The sequence below is a fragment of the Rhamphochromis longiceps genome, linkage group LG4 (genome assembly GCF_057381845.1).
Source record: "Rhamphochromis longiceps isolate RC_006_pf linkage group LG4, R_longiceps_female_GT1.1, whole genome shotgun sequence".
Classification (NCBI taxonomy): Eukaryota; Metazoa; Chordata; class Actinopteri; order Cichliformes; family Cichlidae; genus Rhamphochromis; species Rhamphochromis longiceps.
In genome coordinates, this window is record NC_140560.1 from 1,109,634 (window position 1) to 1,136,177 (window position 26,544).

General features: G+C 49.6%; 1 protein-coding gene across 1 annotated transcript; it reads right to left on the reverse strand.

The window, feature by feature from the left end:
* Positions 1 to 2,906: 2,906 nt before the first annotated feature.
* Positions 2,907 to 26,519, reverse strand: cog1 (component of oligomeric golgi complex 1). The gene is made up of 15 exons (XM_085402815.1): positions 26,139 to 26,519; positions 24,875 to 25,122; positions 24,588 to 24,769; positions 24,304 to 24,480; positions 23,827 to 23,983; positions 21,856 to 22,066; positions 21,369 to 21,726; positions 20,475 to 20,923; positions 19,984 to 20,130; positions 19,737 to 19,895; positions 17,137 to 17,261; positions 10,509 to 10,617; positions 6,800 to 6,909; positions 4,922 to 5,006; positions 2,907 to 3,945 (listed from the first exon to the last, which is right to left on the reverse strand). The coding sequence occupies exons 1-15, from the start codon at positions 26,439 to 26,441 to the stop codon at positions 3,808 to 3,810; spliced, it is 2,958 nt and encodes a 985-aa protein (XP_085258941.1). The 5' UTR covers positions 26,442 to 26,519; the 3' UTR covers positions 2,907 to 3,807.
* Between the last annotated feature and the right edge of the window lie 25 nt (positions 26,520 to 26,544).

Here is a 26,544-nt window from a genome sequence, read left to right on the forward strand (position 1 = left end):
CCGACTTCTAAATAGCCACCATGGTCACCACCCATCTTGAGGAGTTTGCCCCCTCACATATACTAATGTGCCCCAAACAGGACTTTAATATCACCAACCATTCCCGTGTTGTTACGGTGTATCCATATAAATGGTCCACCCTGTAGAACTGCAGTTGCACATATACACTGCTGTCATTACAGGGTTTTGTTTTGGTCTTATTAGATTAAATGTGTCACAATCGTGCAAAATAGTATTTCAGTGCATGTCAATGAAAGAGTATCTGTGTAGCATCCAAGTGTGGACCATGTCCCAAAAATACAAATAAATGAATTCTAATAAATAAGCTCAATATGTAGAAGACTTTGAATGTCACGGCTGATTTTTTTTAACTTTCACTGATGTTTCTTTTAAACAGCCAACAGTCCCTACTGATACATGGTAAATGGCCTGCATTTGTGTAGCGCTTTACTCAGTCCCAAAGCACTTTACACTACATCCAGTCATTCACACATTTGTGATGGCAGCTACATTGTAGCCACAGCCACCCTGGGGCACACTGACAGAGGCGAGGCTGCCGGACACTGGCGCCACCGGGCCCTCTGACCACCACCAGTAGGCAAACATGGGGTTAGTATCTTGCCCAAGGATATTTGGCATGCAGCTAGGAGGCAGCCTGGGATCGAACCACCGCCCTTCTGATTAGTGGCTGACCTGCTCTGCCACCTGAGCTACAGCCACCCCAAGATATATCAAGGATACATCAATATTGGCATATATACTGTGTTTGTATTCAAATCAAAAAGAGTTTATTTTAACACAGCTGTGCAAAAACACGCTTGCGATCATTTATTAATGGTGTCTGTGGCTCAGATGCTACAGTAGGTTGTAACACTGGGTACGTTTATAAATAAGATTATTTACAACAATTAAAGCACAATAAATACCAAAGAGAACCATGTTCAAACAAAAGGAGAATGGTTTAATCTGCTGGTTTTTTCTTAAAAGGTTTTTAACTGTTTTTAAAGACTCCACAGAGCTTAAGTGTGAACTGTTTTAAAGCCTTGGAGCCAAAGACGGAAAGACTCTGTCCATCTCAGTCTTCAGTTTTACGTGAGATACAAATAGTTTGGATGAGAATTGTGGAGACCGACCTTCCAGTGCTCTGTATGCTGCAGTGATAATCCTGAGCCATCTGTGGGTGGATGAGTGTGAGCGAGATGAAGTACAAAGAAGTGATGTGCGCTAAACGTGTATTAATGTTTGAGTTTTAGGTAAGAAAAGGCTCTATATGTGTCAGCTCTGTTTGTGCTTAAGAAGTGCACAGCTGTAGTCAACAAGTATTTTCATGATAAGTCGCTAACCTGAGAAACACTTCATATCAATCAACACTTTCAGCATCTTTTTAAACCAAAGGTCCAAATGTACTAAATAAATAAATAAAGGTGATTGAATCCCTGGTTAGCAGAACCCACAGTGTGACAGTAAACAACAGGTATGTAGTGAATAACAGGAGGACCAGAAGAAGAAGTTAGAAGTTATCGACCTGCCACGCTGTCGACACCACCGGGCCACGCTGAAGCAGTTATGCTGAAACTAACTCATGTTAGAAGCCAGGATGAACTACTTTTGCCAAGCACCGCCCTCCCTGGTGTCCAGAGTGTACTTGCTGCACTAGTTTTAGCTTTTCAGAACTAGTAAAAGGTCACCCCCACCCCCACCTCCATCACCTTGGGTTTTGCATCCCCTATTGTAACCTTTGGAAGCAGTGCATCTGCCTGGTCGCTGAGGTCTATCACAGTGAGAAGGGCGGTCGCAGCATCCCTGTTGTGAATCAAGGTAAACTCAAACACCAACATGAACCTTTGTCTGAGCAGAGCCCTGGAGCAGGTCCTGCATTCATCTTTCCCTTAAACCTGACTAGTCTCCCAGTTCCTGCTGTCAAACACCCCCACAGCTGATACTGCCCCACCACACTTCACTGCAGTGACGGTACTGGTCAGGTGCTGAGTGTTGCCCGTTTACTGCAGACGTGAACTTTGGCTTTCAGGCCAAAGGTTCAACATTAGCTTCTTCAGACCAGACTTTGGCTGCCTTCTAGCTTCAGTTGGGTCTGCTCACTAACTAAGGACCTTCAGTTGTCCAGATTGGTTCAGCTCTGGGAAGAGTCCTGGTGCTCCCATTTAGGAATGATAGTGGACACTGTGGTCATGAGACCTTCAAGAACATTTTCTGGACCCTTCCCCAGATATGTCCCTCGAAACAATCCTTCCTCTTCGGCCTGGAGACAGATCCTTATACTCCCTGGAGTGGTTTGTGCTCTGACATGCACTGTCTATGAGATCTTAGACAGGAGTGTGTGTAACGTCCCAGCACACCACTGAAACAGGGGCCGAACAATCAGACAGGTATCATCTGTGGCAGCTAGCACTCCCCTGGCACCAGCCCTGACCGACACACCTGAGCTCGTGTCATGGTGAAGGCTATGAATACTCAAACACTACTCACTGTTCTTTTTATTTCATGCAACAACTTTTTTCATGTCATCATTACGAGGTACTGAGTGTACAATGTGGAGTTAATGTATTTGAAATAAGGTTGTAAACATGAGTGAGGTGCTGTGAATACCCTGCAGATGCACCGAATCACAGCCTGCAGTGTGTTCAGCGCCCTCCTTGTTATCCAGCCAAAGGTGAGCAGCACAGATCCATCTTATAACTGTGAAAAGGATCGATGGAAAAACTATTAACTGAACGGTGGGGGCCGGTGTTGGTGACACTTTCTTTGACACCAAGTATCTGCACCACGCTGTTCCTGCGACACGGACCTGTCTGAGGGTTTTGCTTCATGTGCTACTTTTGCAGTGTGGTCCCAACGTCATCCAGCAGCTTTGCAAACTAGAAACTCGCCAATCAACAACGTCACCGTCAGAAGGTTTGGCTGAGTTTATTTTGGTGAGAGACACAAGCAACATTTAACCACAAGACACATTTAGCATTACAATACTTACCCAACAACCAATAAGAACTCATGATTAACACACGTTCAGAGTCCATGCAGGCACGGATTCAAACCCACAACCTGTTTGATGTGAGGTGACAGCACTAATCACCACAGTGCTGCACAAACACCAGAATGTGTTTCACACTGGTGATTACTCTGAGGCAATAATGATAAAGTCAACCTGCTTTCTGCCATCATGGCAACCAGCCATCTCTATCTGAACTGAATACATACATAAAATACAACCTGACATATTAACACCCAGAGAAAATGTAGAACCCAGTACAGAATGTGTCAGCTGATCGCTGGAGTGTTTGCAGGGATAATGCTTCGTGTCAGCATGTTCACATACTCATACAAATGTAGCTGTGGAGACATCCTGTGATAGAAGCTGACTGCATCAGTCTGTATGTCACAAACCACAGTGTGTTAAACATGTTTCAGTCCAGAGTGAAAAGGACAGCCTACCCCACCAACCAGCCACAGCCTAAGCTGCTCTCCGATGCATCCATCAGAGTATGAGTGTGTGTGAATGTGAAAAGCACTTTGGTAGAAGGAGCATAAAGAAAGTGTGAAGAGTAGAAAAGCACTACAGAGGAAGCATCCACCCTGTCACACACAGTTTCCTTTCAGGAACACAGAGTGCCTGAACGATGCTGCTTGTGTATGCACACATTCAACCAGAGTATCGCTGCTCTGATCACCAGTCAGCCAACACACGTCAGTGCTTACACAACATTTACACATCACACAGGAGGCATTTTGTCAACACACAAAAGGAGTATTTACTGTACATGTCACTGTAACAAAGCAGCCAGCTGAGAATTATTTGCCCATCCCAGAGAGCCAGTTAAGCTTAAATAAAGAAGTCGCTGCTGTGTCTTCATCCTGATCAGCGAGCTGCCTGAAAAGGCTGCCTGGCCGGAAGCTGTCATCACTGCCTGCTGTGAAGGACTGAGGAGCCTGGAGGAGGAAGGAGAAACAGGTCACGGGGCATCTGAAGACAAGCACCTGGCAAAAGAGCTGCTCTGAAACAGGAGCCCGACTCTGCTCAGACCTTCAGCAGAGTCAGAGAAGGGCTGCCATCTGAAAGCTCCTAACGTTTTACCACGAAGCAACTTTATGAATGAGGAGAATGGAAGAGAGTCCAGACCTGGAATTATTTCTGGCCATGAATGATTCCAACACTGGAAATGTTAAAGATAATACGGTCATATGAAATGCCTGTGAAGGTTCTCAGTCATCCAGGTCATGGTAGTCTAAGGAGCTTGGAAAGAAAAGCGTCTGGACTTCTTTGAGTTGCTTGAAGACGTTTCACCTCTCATCAGAAAAGCTTCTTCAGTTCTAAGGTCAAATGGTGGAGAGTCCCAGATTTAAGCCCTGTGGGAGTTTCCCCCCACAGAGGGACAAAGGACCCCCTGATGAGTAAGTGAGAATTTCAGTAAGTTACTGAAATTCTAATTTGTCCAAGACTTTCAATGATTACAGCTACAGTATGAAAATCCTGAGTCATCTCACTCTCAGCTTTGACAAACTTGGGTGTGCAGGCTGTCCACAGCGGGCGCAGTGATGACGTCACCCTTTCACTCTTTCACAGCTCAGTGGTAAAAATGTTTTGGGTGATGTTTTACTCTATTTAATAAACTGGCTGTTATTTCACATGTAGCGCTTGTACTTTAACTTTACTTTAGGTTGTTGGTGGCAGTATTCTGTTGTAACGTGGCTGTTCACCAGCAGAATCCAAACACACAGTGATGAACACACTGGTTTGACACTGGTTTGCTTGAACTTAGAAATGCTGGGAAGGCAAAGGGCGTGACACAGGACATTTAGATAAGCACAGTAAAACAGAGACGTAAAGTCATCGTGTGGCTGCCAGTAAATAACATCACAGAGGGGAAATGTCCCAAACAAGAACTCTGACAGACTCTGAACTCACCACCAGCTGCTGAGGAGCTTCAGAGCTTCTGGAAGCTGCCTTGGATTTCTGCACATTTGACACGCTGAGAGGCAGCAGCCCGAACCTGTCAGACACACAAACAGAGTATTTCCAGTTTGGCCAGTTGAACAGTGCAGTGGTACGTTGGTCACCAGCACCACATTTTTCTGCTATTGGGGAAAACAAGGAAATCTAAACTAACAGTTGAACCGCTGAAGTCATAATTGTGTAAAACCAGCAGACCAGTTGAAAAGCTGCTTTTGTCAACATCTGTTTCTTTTCCTCTCTGTGTTCATCATCCTGGTGGTGTTGCTGGCTCTCTGCAGCCCACTATCTGAATGTCAGCACCACCTGCCAAGCCAACAGACCCACAGACATTAGAGATAAGCTTCTGAGGCCTCCCCTGCACCACACCTAACTTCTGTCCATAACGGTTATCAACAGTATCAGTCACATACTGCACCAAACACTCCCAACGGCTGTACAGAGACTGACCTGCTCCTGGCCAGATACCATGAGATTAAGGAGGTCCTCAAAATATTCCTTCCATCCCCCAACTATACCCTCAGGTAAATTCAGCAGCGAAGGCCACACTCACTACATGTATGAGTCAACACTGCTTCCCTGAGTCAGCTGAAGCTTTCCCAGAATCACTCTGAGGCAGACTGATTTTTGTTTCCAAGGACTCACTGAACTCCTACCAGTGAGTCTTTGCTTCAGTTACTACTCAGGCTGTGTTCTGCTCGGCCTGTTAGCACCCCTCAGCTGCCACCCAACTCTAGGCTAACCAAGCCTGATAGGAATCATTCTTTTTGCCTCCCTTCGCAGGGATTACCAGCACAACAGTCACCGATGATGTTGTAGCCTCAGCACCGTCCAGCAGCTTCATCAGAACATAGTCCACTCAGATTCAGTGTCCCCAGCCTCCCTCGGAAAGCTGCCAAAGTACTTCTGCACACAGGAGTTGAAGGTTTTGTGGACCAGGGCCTCTGCCAGGTGCTCCCAGTGCATCCTCACTATACTTTCAGGTGTGCCAGGCCTGTCCACCACCAGCTGGTGAGAAGCTGACGGATCAACTCCTTTCTTCACCAGAACATATGTTCACAGCCACAGACATGATGACACAACTACAAAACTGATCACTGAACTGTAGCCTAGGGTGCGTTGGTGCCACATGCGCTGACGGACATCTTTATTCTTGAACATGGTGTTCAGTGTGGAATAATTGATGACCACTTGGCTTCAGATCATGCCGGCCACTCCTCCCAGTCACAACCCCGACTGTCTTTGCCCACATGTGCACTGAGGTCTTGTAGTGGGACGATGGAGACGCCAGACGTAGTACCCTCCAGCACTCCATCCAGTGCATTCAAGAAGGCTAAGTGTTCTGAACTGAATTATTAACCGCACAAACACAAACAACGGTTAAGACCCACTCCCCAACCTGGAGGCAGGGAAGCAGCCTTCCTGTTCACAGGTAAAAACCCAAATGTACAGGCAGCAAACCGGCGGGTACAGGAATACCCTCCTGGCAATTCAAACTGGAACAGATTCCAGCTCCTCTGCAGGAGACTGGTTGCAGAGCCCAAGCTGTGCATTAGGGTGAGCACAAGGAAGTCTAACTGGTATCGCTCAACCTCACGCACTGGCTCAGGCTCTTTCCTCACCAGATAGCTTCGATAGCTGAGGATCAGGCTGCCCTGGCCTCTGCTTGACACAGCTTACAGAGCCTTCCGCCATGTTTATTCTCACGCCTATGTCACGTGACGATCCCATCTTATTGATCATTAAAGAGATGAAAGTGAAACTATACCATCAGATTTTACTTACCCATTACTTTCTTTTTCATTTAGTAACTATTAGTAACTAAATTCTGACCTGATCTGGCTGCTGGCTAGCGGCAGTATGTTGTAAGGATCCTGGGAGTTCAAACTGCTGCTTCGCAAAGCAAACTGCTTCTCTGAGCCTGTCAGGAGCCCCAGCAGGACCTGGAGGAAAAACAAAAAGACTCCTTATAAACTGACAAGGAAATAATTAGGACAGCATTAGATGAGTGGCTCATAGGATCCATTCAGACAGCAAACACAACACAGAAGACATGTTCACTGACTTTGGACAATAATCTTCAGAAGTACATCAGGAGATATCGTGACACTCTCATATCCTGATATAAGACATTTATCATCCTGACAATGATATAAATCACAAAAATGTAACATTTTCTGTAAATTCTGTGAATCTCGAGCAACTCGACTTGCGTGAAGCTTTTCTGTTTGGATGTGACGATGGATGTGTTCATGTCACTCGGTTCCTTTGCACAGTCTTCCATGCACTTGTGTACTTGCAGTGACTCAGACTAAGTGTTGTCTTTGTATACGCTACCAGTGAAAGTGTGGACACACCTTCTCATTTAATGGTTTGTCTTTATTTTTACTTCTTTCTACATTGTAGATACAAACTGAAGACATCAAATATATGAAGCAGCATATATGGACGCATGTAACAAAGAAAAATTTTTTTATATAATAATTTATATTTTAGAGTAGCCATCCTTTGCTTTGTTGACAGCTCTGCAAACCCTCGGCCTGCTCTCACTGAGCTTCATGATGTAGTCACGTGACATTGTTTCACCTCACAGGTGAGCCTGTCAGGGTTCATTGGGGGAATTTGTTGCCTTCTTGATAGGGTTGGGACCATCAGTTGTGTTGTTCAGACGTCAGGTTGGTGCACAGCTGACAGCTCTGTTTGACAACTGTTAAACCTCTTGATGCTCAACAACCCAGGTAAGTAAATCTCCAAAGGCTGATTCAGTTCATCTGGATGTTTTCAGTGGGAGAAACGTTTCGTCATCATCCAGGTGACTTCTTCAGTCTCAGCTGACTGCAGGTTTCCAGTCTTATAAACAGGACATATAATGACTAAAGCAGCCCACTGAAGGAACAATGGGCTGGCAGGTCAGCTGCTGTCAACCTGCAGTCAGCTGAACTGAAGAAGTCACCTGGATGATGACGAAACGTTTCTCCCACTGAAAACGTCCAGATGAACCGAATCAGCCTTTGAAGACAACTGTCAGAATTCATATTATGGAAAGAAGCAATCATCTCAGTAAAGAGAAACAACAGTCCATCATTACTTTATGAACTGAAGGTCAGTCAGTCCAGAACATTGCTAAAACTTTGAAAGTGTCTCCAAGTGCAGTCACAAAAACTATCAAGTACTGATAGTTGATGATGAAACTGTCTCACATGACGACCTAGGGCTGGGCTATATCATACTGTTCACGGTAATACCGGTGTAATGTTGGGCAACGATAGGAAAATGAAATATCGCGATAGAATATGGGTAAAACGCGCAGTGCCTTTGTTTACATGCGCACATGGCGGCGACGCAGAATGAGAAGAGCGAAAGTGGATCGTTGAATGAAACAGATGAACCAGAACTGGTTTGTAAAAATGCTGCAGCTTCACTGGTGTGGAACTGGTTTAGCTTTCGTCCCTCAGATACACAACAAAGCACTATTTTTGGTAGCGCATGCTAGCGGGCCGTCGTTATTACCGTGTTGTTTGGAAAATACGGCGCACTTAAAATCATCCTTTGATTTTTCTGAAAGTCGACAGAGCCCCTTATAATCCCGTGTGCCTTATGTATGAACTCTGGTTGTGTTTACTGACCTCGAAACGATTTTATGTGCACGGCGCTCGAAAATATGTCAGATGTTTCAGTGCGACTTTGCTGAGCTACGAAGCCGCACCGCTCGATGGATTGTTGGAGCGTTACGGCTATCGTAGGCGGAGCCTCGCGGAGTGATACGTACTGTGCTTCAACATAATGTTACCGTATTGTGTGTGTATAACCTCTTTTTAAGTTCTGTGGATGTTATACATGGTTATGCTGAGGATGTGTCGGCCAGTTTCCACTGGAAATGCCTTTTGGTTAAACTGTCAGCGAGGAATTTGCACTGTTACATTTTTATATAACTTTAATGCACATAAAAAACAGCTGCTTGTTTAAGTGAAAATACATTGATGGGTTTTTTTGCACTAATAAAGTTGAGGAGTTGTAAAGTATTTTGTCTAGTGTCAATTATATCGTCAGTTATATCGTTATTGCAAATTTTCAAATGCATATCGTGATAAATATTTTTGGGCATATCGCCCTGCTCTATGAGCACCAGCCCAGGAAAAGAAGATCAGGAGTCACCTCTGCTGCTAAGGATACATTCATCTCATTACTCTCAGGAATCCTGCTGCCTCCACAGTCACCTGACCTAAACCCAGTGGAGATGGTTTGGGATGAGATGCAGCGCAAAGGGAAGGCAAAGGACCAACAAGTGCTCAGCATCTCTGAACTCCTTCAAGACTGTTGGAAACCATTTCAGGAGACGACCTCATGAAGCTCATGGAGACGCCGAGAGAGCAAAGCAGGAATCAAAGCAAAGGGGCTGTTTGGAAGAATCTGAGTTATTTCACACTTTTTTGTTTAATACATAATTTTATGTTGTGTTTATTCAGAGTTTTGATGGCTTCAGTGAGAACCTACAATGGAAATAGTAGAAAAACCATTAAATGAGTATGTCTGTGAAGGTTCTCAGTCATCCAGGTCATCGTAGTCAAAGGAGCTTGCAAAGAAAAGCGTCTGGACTTCTTTAAGTTGATAAGAAGGACAGACGCAACAACATTGTCATCCCCTATGTAGCCGGTGTATCAGAGAAACTCAGGAGAGTTTTCTCCAAGCATGACATCCCAGTGTATTTCAGACCCAGCAACACGCTCAGACAGAAACTGGTTCACCCGAAAGACAAAACGCCAAAACACAGACTTAACAATGTGGTGTATGCTGTACAGTGCAGCGAGGAATGCTCAGACCTCTACATCGGAGAGACCAAACAGCCACTTCACAAGCGCATGGCACAACACAGAAGAGCCACCTCCACAGGACAAGACTCAGCAGTTCATCTGCATCTAAAGGTCAAAGGTCACTCTTTGAGGATGCCAATGTTCACATTTTGGACAGAGAGGACAGATGGTTTGAAAGAGGAGTGAAAGAAGCATCTATGTCCACTGTGAGCGACCATCTTTGAACAGAGGCGGGGGTTTACGACACCAACTCTCTGCCATCTATAATCCAGTTTTGAGATCCTTCCCAGACGCCTTAACGCCCACTCACATCCTGGGCCATCTGACCTCAGGAATTCGCATGATAAGGTGGGGCCAGGTTTCACAATGAACTCACCCGAAACTCTGGCTGATTGGGACCCACACCCAGTTTCACACCTTGGCTCAGGCGATTAGAGGATCATCAGGGGGTCCTTTTGTCCCTCTGTGGGGGGAAACTCCCACTAGGTTTATATCTGGGACTCTCCACCATTTGACCTTAGAACTGAAGAAGCTTCTCGGCTGAGAGGTGAAACGTCTTCAAGCAACTTAAAGAAGTCCAGACGCTTTTCTTTCCAAGCTCCTTTGACCATTAAATGAGAATGTGTGTCTCTTAATGTATGTGTCCGATATAAATGTGTTGTCCAAATGAACTGCCTGTTACAAAAATAGCATTGTTTATCTTTGACTCATTTAAGCATAGCTGGAAGTACCAAGGTCCTTTGAGACAGTCGGTTGAGGCTGGCGTTCAGGTGAGGTGTAAACACGTCCAGGTCAAAGGGGTCAATGAAGCTCTCCAGCCAATCACAGGTTTCATGGAATCTGTAAGACATACAGCACAACGTTTGCAGTTATTTAACACTCCACTGTCGATAAATGCAAATGGACTCCTTCTAATCTTACTGACCACCGAAGGCAGTCAGGGGGCTGTGTCTAAAGTCAGGGGGGTGTGGGGGTTGTGTCCAACGTCAGGGGGCTGTGTCTAAAGTCAGGGGGCTGTGTCCAAGGTCAGGGATGTGTGTCCAAAGTCAGGGGGCTGTGTCTAAAGTCAGGGGGTTGTGTCCAACGTCAGGGGGCTGTGTCTAAAGTCAGGGGGCTGTGTCCAAGGTCAGGGATGTGTGTCCAACGTCAGGGGGCTGTGTCTAAAGTCAGGGGGGTGTGGGGGTTGTGTCCAACGTCAGGGGCTGTGTCCAACGTCAGGGGGTGTGGGGGCTTTGTCCAAAGTCAGGGGACTGTGTCCAACATCAGGGGGCTGTCCAACGTCAGGGGGCTGTGTCTAAAGTCAGGGGGTGTGGGGGCTTTGTCCAAAGTCAGGGGACTGTGTCCAACGTCAGGGGGCTGTGTCCAAAGTCAGGGGGCTGTGTCCAACGTCAGGGGGCTGTGTCCAACGTCAGGGGGGTGTGGGGGCTGTGTCCAACGTCAGGGGCTGTGTCCAACGTCAGGGGTGTGTGTCTAACGTCAGGGAGGTGTGTCTAACGTCAGGGGGCTGTGTCCAACGTCAGGGGTGTGTGTCTAACGTCAGGGAGGTGTGTCTAACGTCAGGGAGCTGTGTCCAACGTCAGGGGGCTGTGTCCAACGTCAGGGAGGTGTGTCTAAGGTCAGGGAGGTGTGGGGGCTGTGTCCAATGTCAGGGGCTGTGTCCAACGTCAGGGGTGTGTGTCCAACGTCAGGGGTGTGTGTCTAACGTCAGGGAGGTGTGGGGGCTGTGTCCAACGTCAGGGGGCTGTGTCCAACGTCAGGGGCTGTGTCCAACGTCAGGGGTGTGTGTCTAACGTCAGGGAGGTGTGTCTAACGTCAGGGGGGTGTGGGGGCTGTGTCCAACGTCAGGGGCTGTGTCCAACATCAGGGGTGTGTGTCTAACGTCAGGGAGGTGTGTCTAACGTCAGGGAGCTGTGTCCAACGTCAGGGGGCTGTGTCCAACGTCAGGGAGGTGTGTCTAACGTCAGGGAGGTGTGGGGGCTGTGTCCAATGTCAGGGGCTGTGTCCAACGTCAGGGGTGTGTGTCCAACGTCAGGGGTGTGTGTCTAACGTCAGGGAGGTGTGGGGGCTGTGTCCAACGTCAGGGAGGTGTGGGGGCTGTGTCCAACGTCAGGGGTGTGTGTCTAACGTCAGGGAGGTGTGTCTAACGTCAGGGAGCTGTGTCCAACGTCAGGGGGCTGTGTCCAAAGTCAGGGAGGTGTGTCTAACGTCAGGGAGGTGTGGGGGCTGTGTCCAATGTCAGGGGCTGTGTCCAACGTCAGGGGCTGTGTCCAACGTCAGGGGTGTGTGTCTAACGTCAGGGAGGTGTGTCTAACGTCAGGGAGCTGTGTCCAACGTCAGGGGGCTGTGTCCAACGTCAGGGAGGTGTGTCTAACGTCAGGGAGGTGTGTCTAACGTCAGGGAGCTGTGTCCAACGTCAGGGGGCTGTGTCCAACGTCAGGGAGGTGTGTCTAACGTCAGGGAGGTGTGGGGGCTGTGTCCAATGTCAGGGGGCTGTGTCCAACGTCAGGGGGGTGTGTCTAACGTCAGGGGCTGTGTCCAACGTCAGGGGGGGTGTGGGGGCTGTGTCCAACGTCAGGGGGGTGTGTCTAACGTCAGGGAGGTGTGGGGGCTGTGTCCAATGTCAGGGGGCTGTGTCTAACGTCAGGGGGGTGTGTCTAACGTCAGGGGGTGTGTCCAACGTCAGGGGCCTGTGTCCAACGTCAGGGGGCTGTGTCTAACGTCAGGGGGCTGTGGGGCTGTGTCCAACGTCAGGGGGCTGTGTCTAACGTCAGGGGGGTGTGGGGGCTGTGTCCAACGTCAGGGGGCTGTGTCTAACGTCAGGGGGCTGTGGGGCTGTGTCCAACGTCAGGGGGCTTTTTCTAAAGTCAGGGGGCTGTGTCTAACGTCAGGGGGGTGTGGGGGCTGTGTCCAACGTCAGGGGGCTGTGTCCAACGTCAGGGGGCTGTGTCTAATGTCAGAGGGCTGTGGGGGCTGTGTCCAACGTCAGGGGGCTGTGTCTAATGTCAGGGGGCTGTGGGGGCTGTGTCCAACGTCAGGGGGCTTTTTCTAAAGTCAGGGGGCTGTGTCTAACGTCAGGGGGGTGTGGGGGCTGTGTCCAACGTCAGGGGGCTGTGTCCAACGTCAGGGGGCTGTGGGGGCTGTGTCCAACGTCAGGGGGCTGTGTCCAACGTCAGGGGGCTGTGTCTAATGTCAGGGGGTGTGGGGGCTTTGTCCAAAGTCAGGGGGCTGTGTCCAAAGTCAGGGAGCTGTGTCCAACGTCAGGGGGCTGTGTCCAACGTCAGGGGGCTGTGTCTAATGTCAGGGGGTGTGGGGGCTGTGTCCAACGTCAGGGGCTGTGTCCAACGTCAGGGAGGTGTGTCTAACGTCAGGGAGGTGTGTCCAACGTCAGGGGGCTGTGTCCAACGTCAGGGAGGTGTGTCTAACGTCAGGGAGGTGTGGGGGCTGTGTCCAATGTCAGGGGCTGTGTCTAACGTCAGGGGTGTGTGTCTAACGTCAGGGAGGTGTGTCGAACGTCAGGGGGGTGTGGGGGCTGTGTCCAATGTCAGGGGCTGTGTCCAACGTCAGGGGCTGTGTCCAACGTCAGGGGTGTGTGTCTAACGTCAGGGAGGTGTGTCGAACGTCAGGGGGGTGTGGGGGCTGTGTCCAACGTCAGGGGCTGTGTCCAATGTCAGGGGTGTGTGTCTAACGTCAGGGAGGTGTGGGGGCTGTGTCCAATGTCAGGGGGCTGTGTCTAACGTCAGGGGGGTGTGTCTAACGTCAGGGGTGTGTGTCCAACGTCAGGGGGGTGTGTCCAACGTCAGGGGGTGTGGGGGTATGTCCAACGTCAGGGGGCTGTGTCCAACGTCAGGGGGCTGTGGGGGCTGTGTCCAACGTCAGGGGTGTGTGTCTAACGTCAGGGAGGTGTGTCTAACGTCAGGGAGGTGTGGGAGCTGTGTCCAATGTCAGGGGGCTGTGTCTAACGTCAGGGGGGTGTGTCCAACGTCAGGGGGCTGTGTCCAACGTCAGGGGGCTGTGTCCAAAGTCAGGGGGCTGTGTCCAACGTCAGGGGGCTGTGTTGAACGTCAGGGGGGTGTGGGGGCTGTGTCCAACGTCAGGGGTGTGTGTCTAACGTCAGGGGGGTGTGTCTAACGTCAGGGGGCTGTGTCCAACGTCAGGGAGGTGTGTCTAACGTCAGGGGGGTGTGGGGGCTGTGTCCAACGTCAGGGGCTGTGTCCAACATCAGGGGTGTGTGTCTAACGTCAGGGAGGTGTGTCTAACGTCAGGGGGCTGTGTCCAACGTCAGGGGTGTGTGTCTAACGTCAGGGAGGTGTGTCTAACGTCAGGGAGGTGTGGGGGCTGTGTCCAATGTCAGGGGCTGTGTCCAACGTCAGGGGTGTGTGTCTAACGTCAGGGGTGTGTGTCTAACGTCAGGGAGGTGTGGGGGCTGTGTCCAATGTCAGGGGCTGTGTCCAACGTCAGGGGTGTGTGTCCAACGTCAGGGGTGTGTGTCTAACGTCAGGGAGGTGTGGGGGCTGTGTCCAATGTCAGGGGCTGTGTCCAACGTCAGGGGCTGTGTCCAACGTCAGGGGTGTGTGTCTAACGTCAGGGAGGTGTGTCTAACGTCAGGGAGCTGTGTCCAACGTCAGGGGGCTGTGTCCAAAGTCAGGGAGGTGTGTCTAACGTCAGGGAGGTGTGGGGGCTGTGTCCAATGTCAGGGGCTGTGTCCAACGTCAGGGGCTGTGTCCAACGTCAGGGGTGTGTGTCTAACGTCAGGGAGGTGTGTCTAACGTCAGGGAGCTGTGTCCAACGTCAGGGGGCTGTGTCCAACGTCAGGGAGGTGTGTCTAACGTCAGGGAGGTGTGGGGGCTGTGTCCAATGTCAGGGGCTGTGTCCAACGTCAGGGGTGTGTGTCTAACGTCAGGGAGGTGTGTCTAACGTCAGGGAGGTGTGGGGGCTGTGTCCAATGTCAGGGGGCTGTGTCTAACGTCAGGGGGGTGTGTCTAACGTCAGGGGGGTGTGTCTAACGTCAGGGGGGTGTGGGGGTATGTCCAACGTCAGGGGGCTGTGTCCAACGTCAGGGGGCTTTTTCCAAAGTCAGGGGGCTGTGTCCAACGTCAGGGGGCTGTGTCTAACGTCAGGGAGGTGTGGGGGCTGTGTCCAATGTCAGGGGGCTGTGTCTAACGTCAGGGGGGTGTGTCTAACGTCAGGGGGGTGTGTCCAACGTCAGGGGGCTGTGTCTAACGTCAGGGGCTGTGTCCAACGTCAGGGGGGTGTGGGGGCTGTGTCCAACGTCAGGGGGGTGTGTCTAACGTCAGGGAGGTGTGTCTAACGTCAGGGAGGTGTGGGGGCTGTGTCTAACGTCAGGGGGGTGTGTCTAACGTCAGGGGGGTGTGTCCAACGTCAGGGGGCTGTGGGGGCTGTGTCCAACGTCAGGGGGCTGTGTCCAACGTCAGGGGGCTGTGTCTAATGTCAGAGGGCTGTGGGGGCTGTGTCCAACGTCAGGGGGCTGTGTCTAATGTCAGGGGGCTGTGGGGGCTGTGTCCAACGTCAGGGGGCTTTTTCTAAAGTCAGGGGGCTGTGTCTAACGTCAGGGGGGTGTGGGGGCTGTGTCCAACGTCAGGGGGCTGTGTCCAACGTCAGGGGGCTGTGGGGGCTGTGTCCAACGTCAGGGGGCTGTGTCTAACGTCAGGGGGCTGTGGGGGCTGTGTCCAACGTCAGGGGGCTGTGTCCAACGTCAGGGGGCTGTGTCTAATGTCAGGGGGTGTGGGGGCTTTGTCCAAAGTCAGGGGGCTGTGTCCAAAGTCAGGGAGCTGTGTCCAACGTCAGGGGGCTGTGTCCAACGTCAGGGGGCTGTGTCTAATGTCAGGGGGGTGTGGGGGCTGTGTCCAACGTCAGGGGGCTGTGTCCAACGTCAGGGGGCTGTGGGGGCTGTGTCCAACGTCAGGGGGCTGTGTCTAACGTCAGGGGGCTGTGGGGGCTGTGTCCAACGTCAGGGGGCTGTGTCCAACGTCAGGGGGCTGTGTCTAATGTCAGGGGGTGTGGGGGCTTTGTCCAAAGTCAGGGGGCTGTGTCCAAAGTCAGGGAGCTGTGTCCAACGTCAGGGGGCTGTGTCTAATGTCAGGGGGTGTGGGGGCTTTGTCCAAAGTCAGGGGGCTGTGTCCAAAGTCAGGGAGCTGTGTCCAAAGTCAGGGGGCTGTGTCCAAAGTCAGGGGGCTGTGTCTAACGTCAGGGGGGTGTGGGGGCTGTGTCCAACGTCAGGGGGCTGTGTCTAACGTCAGGGGTGTGTGGGGGATGTGTCCAAAGTTAGGGGGCTGTGTCCAAAGTCAGGGGGTTGTGTCCAAAAAAAGTGGAGTAGTCAGCAGGATGCAGTAAAGATGCAGGAGAAATGTACCGGTGAGTTAACAGCACATCACTGCATCACACACCAGGAAAGGCTGTGTGGTAAAGTCCTAAAAATGGAGCATGTAATGGTCACCGTGATGCAGACCGTACATTTTACCTGAGCTAAAAGTTTAAATCACCGTCAGTTTCAGTCTTTTATGTGGGAAATAGATTCAGAGTTTGCCGACATTCCTTCATGCAGAGCTCCGCCGGCTGAGTTGGGGAAAAGTTCTCAACAGAGTTTTTGAGCTCAGCAAGGAAACCTGTCAGTTCATGGACATGTGTGATGCGGTGAAGGCGTTTCAAGTGAAGCTGTCACTAATGCACCAGTGCAGCCTGCCTCACTTTCTCTGTTGCAGTAACGTTGAACCAAGTCAGCGCACTTTGCTGAGCTGCACCTGTGCAGATTCAGATGCAGCTGCAGTGTAACGATGCACTCAGGGAAAGACACTGAATGGCCCGCACAGTTTATTAGCTCCACTCCTGCAGCAGCGCCCAGCTCGTCTACATGCGGCTCCAACCTTGTGTTTGCTCTCATTTACTTTTTCTGGGGGTTTGGCAGCATGTTCATATTTCTAACTTGCATCATTTTGACAGGATATATTTTTATGAAGAGCAAAATATTTAAAGTTTCTTTTTTTAAGTTTATTTAATCTGGAATCATATTCCTGTCTGTTTTTATTCATATTTATGTTTAAAAAACATTGTTTTAGTGTTCAATAAATCTTTATCTTGTTTGGCCTGCGACCTAAAGTGTGCCTTCAGTTTTGGCCCCCTGTGCGATTGAGTTTGACACCCCTGGGCGAGACCTACCAATTGAACAGCCACTCACGTCGCAGGATTCAGTCCCTGATTCTGGACACAACCATATGAACCCGTGAACACCTCTGGCTCGTGCTGCACTACAGTATTACAGGATTACAGTTTCCAAGCTTCCTCGGGTGTTTGCAGACTGTGCACAAACAGCCCATGACACATATTTTGGATGTGAATTGATACCTTGGGTCTTGCTGTGGTCGGGAGTTCTTCAGTTCTTCCAGTCTGCTCCCCAGAGTAGCGCTCAGGTAACGGAGGTCAAACAGGAACTGCAGGGCTCTGTTCTGCGTCATGGGGAATACAGCATCCTGAAGGAGAAGGGAGGCACAACCATAGAAAATACATTTAAAGTGCTAACCACGCCCTTATGTTTCTGTGCTCCTTTGCCATCAGATCAGTTTCTCACTGCAATCGTTTTGACAGTTGCATTGACAAAATACACTAATCAGTCATAACCTTATGACCACCTGCCTAATATTGTGTAGTTCCCTTTTGTTGCTGCATTGTGCTCCAGTAGAGCCCTGAAGGTGTGCTTTGGAACCAAGAGATTCTCTCTCACATAGACTGGACTGAGATCTAAGGAATATGGAGGTCCAGTCAACCCCTCAAAGCTATATTGTTTTCCTCAAACCATTCCTGCTCTGTCTGATGTTGCATGTTCCTGCTGAAAGAGGCCATAGCAATCATGGCATACACCATGAAACATGGTCTGTAACAACTGGTAGGTGGCACGCATCCACATGCAGGACCCAGCAGGACATTACCGAAAGCAGACCTTCCCAAAGTGTGGGGCCCGCCCCCTAGGGGGGCGCAGAGCCATTGTGGGGGGGGGGGGGGGTATGAAACAGGAAAAAAACAACAACAACAACAACGCTTGGACACTGCTAGCACGGGCTCCCACACAAACACAAAGCAGGAGATGAAGCATCGCTGAATATGTTTCCAAACCAACTTCATTCTAAGCCAAAGACTAGATTTTTGCTGTAAAAACAAAAGAAGCAAAAGAAGTTTGGGAACCACTGACCTAAAGGATTATACTGCATCTGCAAGCTTGCCACGCAAACACCCGAGCAGCCACGTCATGTAAGAGAGAACACGACTGATCAGACCAGGCGATCTTCCTCCACTGCACCGTGGTCCAGCATGGGCACCCTGACAGATCTGCAGCCCCATTAAAAACACAGTTCCTATCAGAGCAAGCATTACACCTTTGCCAATGTGACCTACAGAGCTTGTCTATTTGATCAGACCACGCTCTCCAGTTAGCCTGTCCACCATTGTTCTGACCACTGCAGACTGGAGCCCCCACAGGATGCTCTGACTCAGTTATCTAGCATCACTACCTGGACTCTATGTCTGCCCATTTTCCTGCTAAAACACCAACTTCGAGGCCCAAACGTCGACTTGCTCCCTAACATGTCACACCCAGTAAAAGACGGCATGATGAAGAGATGGTCAGTGACATTCACTTCACCTGTCAGTGGTCATGAGTTATGCCTGAGTGGTGAACAGGCCTATAGGGTGTGATTCTAATATCACATTGGACCTCTGATCTCTTCGGTTCAAATAAGGTTTCTTTTAGCGCATTAACGCGTTAATGTGGCGTTGACACCAAGTAACCCGGACTAATCTGTGTTAACTCGTTAACAGGGATTTGCCAGTTATGACGCGTTAACCCGGTAACGCTGACAGCACTAGTTTCTTTGTGTCGTAACACTTCCTACTTCCTTTTTTGTATTAACAACATTAAAGACATTATAATGGTAGTTTGCACTGACGCCCTGACCACGAGCAGAGCCATGAAACTCCTCTCGTTGTTAATCAGACATCATTCTGTACACGTGATAGTAGGTTCATTCATGTCCATGGTAAGGTAGGCTGACTGTGGTACTGCATGAAGGAAGGTGCAGTTCAAAGCAGGATAAACAGGTTAGTTTGCTGTGATGATTTAAAGTAAAGAACAGTGTGTGACTGATGATCACGGTCAGAGTTAAGCTCATGATGCTGAGATCCACTCACTGGATTCACTCCAACTTGACACCAGCCAGTATAAAGGCAGCATGAGCAGCACACGTCCGTACAGCTGATGAAACAGCTGCTTCTGTAAATCTACAAAGAGCCGTAAACTTCAGATCAGCTGATCACAGCCTGACCACTAAGAAAATAGAGCCCACAGCAGAGACCTGTGTGAGCTCTCCCCACGCTGAGTCCTTACAGCGAATCTCAGGGTTCATGTGCTGATCCCACCGATGTGGGGGAAAGTCACCCTCTCAGCGTTGTCCTTTCCCACTCAGACTCTACCTAACCAAGCTGAGTACATTTATTACAATTTAACTGTTGACTAAAAGCTTGTTTCCAATCTACTTTCTTACACTGTTACTGAACTGATGCAGCACAGCTCCGTCAGCTTTGTACAACAATACAAACCTTTTACTTTCTTACTGTGAGCACATTTCACAACCTGTACTTTTCACCTTTAATCGAGTAAAGAAGTAGAATCAGTGCTTCAGTTTTTACTGGAGTATTTCTGAACACTAGTATCTGTACTTCTACTTAAGTATGTGTGTACTTAGCTCTTCATTAGTCTCTCATTGAATATTTCTGGCTGTCTGTAGCCATACACCAGGTCCTGCTAGCATGATTCCCTTCTTTTCCTCCTACAGAGCCGTGACGCTCTGCTCGTCTGTGATCATCATGAAGATTATTCTCAGACTTTTCTCAGAACACAGGAAATCATCAGGTCGAGGAATAATCCAACTATCTACCAGACAGGTCCCAGTTACCGTGCTGCTGGTCTGTGTCAGGCTGTGGTAATGGTGCAGGACTTCAGTCAAACAGGTCTGCAGAAACTCCTGGAGGGTGGAGCGAGGAAGGGCGTGGCCTCCCACCCTGTTTATTTCCACACACAGCTGGAACAGCAGGGACTGCACAAACCACGTTGGCTACAGAAGACACCAGAAACAAAAGGTTGCCATCAGACCTCAGGATGGATTCTGGGTCCTTCCAGTTTGTATCAGATGTCCTCCTGACCTGTACTGGAAGACGGATCTTGGATGTAACGCTGCTTCCAGACTCGGCCTCCTCCTGGATTTCCAGATCCTCCCAGTTAGTTGCTGTAGCTAAGATGGTGCCTGCAGACTCAGCATGAAGCACCATGCCAAACTTCTCCAACAGCCCCTGCAACACAGAGCCGAGCAGGTCTTCAGACAACACCAGAGTCATAGCTGTAGACCTTTGACCCTCCCACATACGTCTGTTGAAACTAAAACATTAGCAAACAGACAGGTTTCACAGCCAACAGCAGCATGATCACTGGTTTAGTTAGTGTCCCTCCACCCGTCTGCTCAACAGTTCAGTCAGATAATACACTTTCACTCAACCTTTATAAACCAGTTTAACCACAGCTGGACGCTATGTGACGTGATGTGATTCTACTGCTCTATCAGATTTCTACAAACCTCCCCATAAACCGACACTAACCACATGTCAAGTTTACATGTACACTTGTGACTGTGTCTGACTTTAGAAAGAGCGGCGCTCCAGATGCGGTAGGCCTCCATACTGCAGCCAAGAAGCTCCTCCTTCAGCTCCTCCCACTTGTCCTGGGAAGGCCTGACCTCTGCAGCGGCCGTGGCTTTGCCCAGCTTCTTGCCTTGCCTGGGGGTCCCTTTGGCTGTGCTGTCAAAACCACACTGCTTTCCCAGGATGCAATGCTTCAGGTTGGGGCACAGTTTGCCCATAGACTGGCTCAGCCTGGCCATGAATAGAACTGAACTGAGGCAGGTGGGCCTGGAGTCTGGCGAGGCCGCAGCCAGCTGTGATCGGATGAAGGACAGAATGTGGTGAACACAGGCCAAACAGCCGTCACGCAGCGCCGCCTCCACTGCTGCGGAGTCGATGAAGCGGTTAAATGAGGATGACGATGGCTGATCAGCAGAGGAAGGGACAGTGGCCAAAGTGGAGTCAGAGCCTGCAAAGCACGACACATTAACAACTGTCAGTACTTTCAATATTTCAGTGGTCCAATAGTGGCCATTCGTATGTTTATACAGTCCAAAGAGTATGAAACCCTCAGATTTAGCTCCAAACGCTTCTGTGGTTTTCAGCACTGCATCAGATCAAAGACGTGACTGAAGTGCAGACAGATGTGCTCCATCAGTCCTGCCAAGTACAGTTTCAGACATTCAAAAGGGATCGGATAGCTGACATCACCCAGTTTCATGGTCAGGTGATGTCACTTCCTGTTATTCCACGAGAAATGAAAGAATCTAGAGTTGGTTCCAAAACTTCAACAAAGATAAAAGCCTGAGCTTTTCACTGGTCTTTCTCAATATCACATTAAATCAGGATAAATACACCATCAATCTGTCAGCTGAAACACAAGGAAACCCCCACAACACTCCCAGTGGACCTACCCACGTCCTGGGAGGGGAGGTAGTGCTGGAGATCATCCAGTCTGGCTTTCAGCTTTGCATCAATGGAAGAGCAGAAGTTCTGAACACAAGGTGTGAGTGCCTGCGTCTTCATGGCCAGGCCACTCCTGTGCTGCTGCTGGCCCCGCTGGCTCACACTGAACCAGCCTGCGTCGTTCAGCAGGTCCCCTGGAGACTCCAACCACAAGAAGGAGGAGACATCTACCTCATACTGGGCCCCATGGCTGCTGTGGGCACCTGAAGACGAATGGACGCTCTGGGTCTGCAGATCCCTGACGGCGGATGTAAGGAGCTGGATAGACAGCACTGAGATGGCTTCAGTTTCCTCTTTAGTGATGACCTTGAAGAGTCGAAAGAAACAATAAAAGTGTTACAATAACTGCATGTTTATCCCCCGTCATTAGCAAGTATACAGACTAAGTGGGCCCTGAAAATGAACCTATAAAGCTAAAGATAGAAGAACAGCAACCTGCAGCCGCTGGAGGAAAAGCTGCTGCAAGATGTCCTCCCAGACGGTGAGGGGGTGCTCCAGCAGACGCTGACAGACGGTGCTCCAGTGCCGACTGATGGAGTCTGCTGACAGAAGGTCCCAAACAGCGTCTCTGATGGCTGCCAGCCCCTTCAGGCTCTTGACGTAGACCAAAAGGCTTCCAACACCATGGCAGATGTCCTCCTTACAGCTGGAAACAACACATTTGGAGAGACTGGAAATGATCATGTAGCCTTCATGAAACACACGCCCTGCACTCGATAACATCAAGGTGAGCTTTGCAAACAGGCCAGAAATAACCAGTGTGGGTAAGTTACTTTAAGTAATTAATTACCAATTACTTAATCAACAGTGTATTTAAAATACTTATCTAATTACTGTGTCTGAAAAGTAACTTAATTACTCAATAAGTAATTTAACTAAATACTTCTTAAAATCCCAATAAAACCTTGAGTGGCAAACAATAGAAATTAAACTCTTTAAATAATAAATTATTTTAAAGACGGAGACTCTGCAGCAGCAGCATCTCTTCCAGTGTCGCCTGCAGTCACCGTCGGTGCTGCTGAAGTAAAACCAGGTCCTGCTCAGCAGTGTTATCCATGGATGATGAAGGATCGCTCAGAAGTCTTCGTCTATGCTCTGTGTCAGGCGCTTCAGCAGGTTACTCCTGCTGTTAACAGCAGCTGATAGTTTTTACATATCACTGTAATGTTCTTGTCTGCTTGTTTCAGAAAAGTGAAGAGACGGGAACATGTCCACGTCATGAAACAGCCACTCGCTTCAGTCCGACAGCTTCCGCTGTAGAAAACGACCGTGCAGCAAACTGGTGTGGAATGACGCGCAGCTGCGCCTCAGCCATGTTACAGAGCAGAGTTTACTTCTACCTTTAGAAGATAAATGATTGAAATTAAATAACGATGTTCAGCCAGTTTAATTATTTTACAATGTAACACAAGCACATTGTAAGTAACTGTAATTAAAATACCTAAAAATGAACAGTAATCAGTTACTCTACTTTTTCAGTGGAAAAGTAATTTAATTACACTGGACCATGACATGAGAATAATAACGATAACAATAAGGAGTAGTGAATAAATAGATGTGCGAGTGGTGAGCACATGTGACAGGTGGTGGGATGAGACGCTCCCTCATCTTTGTGTTGTTTGTTCCGTCTCTGGTCGGAGCTTCATGCACTTCCAGCTTCATGTTTGTTGTCCTGCAGTGTAAGACATGATTGGACCACAGACACTGGTCTTCATTGTGTCCCACAGCAGTCGAGGTGCACACATCTGCAGTGGATCGAATGTAAGTCAGCAGTTCTCTTCTACACGGCTGCTGAGCACCACCTGCCTGGACGCCAGTCATCACACGGTCACAGATAGATCCAGTTTTCACGTCGACGACTCCAAACCAGTAAACTTCATCTGGTCTTCCACTCATCGTCTCACAAACTGAAACTAAAATGAAGATCAGCAGATAATGATCCTGTAATGAACCACGTTAAACACTGACCCTCCTGCTCCTCGTGTCTAAACCTAAAACTTTGTCCTTGAGCCAACGATCATGACGTTGTTCATGGCTCCACCCTCACTGGTCCCCAGGTGGAGGACCCACAGTCATCTCCGGACATGTTTAAGGCCACTGCAGCGGTGTGTAAGTGGCCGAGGATAAAATGCAGCGCGTCGGCTCCCTCTGCTGCTCGGGGAGGCAGCTTTAAGGAAGTCTGCAAGGCTGTGCTGGATCACGTATGCTACCCCGAGGACTCCCGCCGCCACTTCTGTGAGCTGGACTCCGCCTCGGGGTGATCGCTCCCTTCTATCAGCTCAAAGTGATCACAAGTCACTCCTGACAGCACAGAGGCAGAGCTGGAATGCTACTATTAGCACATTTTTCTATGCAAACAACACTGAAACTGAAAGAAAGGAAACAGCAGACATTCAGTGGCCTTACGTATCGATCCACTGTTGAAGAGTGTCTTGCAGGTGCTCCCTCTGGATTGGCTGAGCCAGGGTGCGAAGGACAGGTTGAAACTCTGAGATGGACGCAGGCAGATACTTTAACCAGCTGCCTGTACTCACATCTTCCTGCAACACCCTTCTGTCCTTAGCTGAGGACACAGATGGGGAACATTGGAAAAAGGGGGCTGTTAGTTTCTCAGACTGAGTGTTTCAGAGCGGACAGGCGCGGTGCTCTTACTGCACACTTACAGCAGCTCAGACTACACGCACAATACAGTCATACAGTGTTGTATTCAGCATCTGCGTCACATCCACAGACAGTTTAGAGTCAGCTGCTCCTGTGAGGCACGGGGAGACATGGCCATGCTCACCCAGGAGATGAAAGCCAGCAAATTCTTGCTCTGAAGCAAAGCTTATTCTTATTAACCTGAACACAAAGACCCCGACGTGTCCTGTCTCAGCTGTTTACCTGCAGGACTCGTAGATGTGACGTTGTCCAGGACAGAGAAGAGCATGCCACAGCTCAAAGCTTCATCCCCTGGCCTGGGGCTGCCCTCTGGGGGGAGGTAGAAGATGGCATAGGCCTGAAACAGAGTGGTGACCAGCAGCTCCACGAGGCTGCACACCTGGGACTTGATCCCTGCACCTGCAGAAAAGCACAGGTTCATGGACTAACAGAAGCCTCGAAGGCTTTTTCTTTATCAAATCAAACATTTGTCACGCTTTACCACAGAAGGAAACTATAGAGCATACCATGCTGCGGTTGGTTCAGCAGCTGATGTATGGATGATTTCCGGGCCAACAAGAAGTCAGCCAGAGCCTGCCGAGGAGAGCTGTCTTCAAGCAGCATGATGGACACCAAGGCTTCAGCGATGGCCTGGTCCGACACTGCACGGCCCCTCAGCAGAGCCCTGCTGTCCAGCAGAATGGCTGCCCTGCAAGAAGACGCTTACTCTCAGCTACTACAAGTGCACTATTTTAGTTTCCAGCCACGGAGTTTCGATTTCAAGTTTCCGTTAAGCAGGAATTGTGATACAAACCTGAAGTGTTCGGTGGTGGCAACCTGTCGGATTAGGATGGGAAATCGGACAAGGACGGAGCTGTAGAGGCCTGCTGCAGTGGCCTCCAGCTGCAGCAGATGGTGCAGGTGGCAGCACATCAGGTAGAGCTGCGTGGCTCGGAGGTAGTGAGATGCCTCCATGGCACTCCAAATCCGCTCCGGGATCTCCAAAAGCAGCTTGATCTGGGAGGCCATGGTGTAGAACTTTAGCTGCCACGGTGTCTGGCTCTGCAACAGGACACACAGTGCGTCTCCGTCACAACGTCATCAGCTTCAAACAGTTGCTGCAAAAGCAGTTTGTGCACATGTGAAAGCGTTCGTTCTCTGAACTCAGGAGAAGCTTTAGAAGGAAACACGCAGTTTAGACGTCATTTCAACCAAGTGTTGAACTTTGACTGATGAAGTCCAGAAGAGTGTGTAAGGACTTCCCCAACACATCCACCCCGACACTGCTGCTGATCATCTGTGTGCAATATCTCAGTCTCTCCATGTTCTGTGCACTTATTCTGGTCCCAGTCTGTTTCAGTGTTTCCTACACATACACCATGTATATAGTTCCACTCACATATCTATACATACACACTGCTTTTTATTTTATTCTATTTATTTATTTATTTTCCACCTTCGTTGTATATTGGTTTCTCTTCTTCTTACTTCAGCACCTTTGTGGTCCAGAAACTGCACAATGACAATAAACAGCTCCAAGTCTCTGAAGCCTTTTCTCCTGAGCAGCTGCCTCACTGTCTGTATGGTAACTGCACCGCAGTACAGTGGATCGTGAGAACAGCTGGGAAGATCACTGGAGCCGCTCTTCCCTCCATCACAGACACTTATCACACTGCAAAGCCACCAGCATCGTGGAGGACCACACACCCCACAGACACACACTCTTCACCCTGCTGCCCTCACTGCCAGACTACAGAATAGTTTCTTCCCCCAGGCCATCACACTCCTGAACACTCAGTGACTGGACACACACACCAGGTCACTTCTGCACTGTTGTGTGTCTGCATCCATCTGTTCTGCCTGATGGTGCTTGTGTGCTGCATGTAGCAGCGGTGTTGAACAGGCTGGAATGAACCACACACTGCTCTGTGACGAAGCTGTGTTCAGGTGGTTCAGCAGCCTCACCTTTCCTGAGCAGCTGCGAGTCTGCCGCGTTTGTAGGTGAGGTTACGGTAGATCTTCATGACGTTGTAAAGTACTACTAAGGCGCATGCGTCGACACACGGCGTTTGGCTCACCTCCACTCTGCAGCTGGCCACGCTGGCTCTGCCCTGCTTCAGCCTGTGGCAGTACTGCTGCATGTCCTGGATGGACTGCACGACGCTCTCCGAGCACTGCTTCATCTCCCCGATCGTGTCGGCGGCGTCGATCAGGTCCCGGTACCGCTCGCCCACCATCTGCCTCAGCTCCTCCCTCTTCTGCTCGATCTCCCCGCGGACTTTGCGCTCGATTCCGCGGATCTCCTCAGTGTTATAGCACTCAAAGAGAAGCGCCGGGTCGCTGATCTCCGACACCCGGAGAGAAAGCGCGTCCTGGGCCATGGTAGACACACAACAACATCAACCGAGACTCCGATCCGGAAACCAACGGAAGACACTTCCTGTCTCCACGTAAGCGACAACAGCGGAACTGGTCACGCTGCTG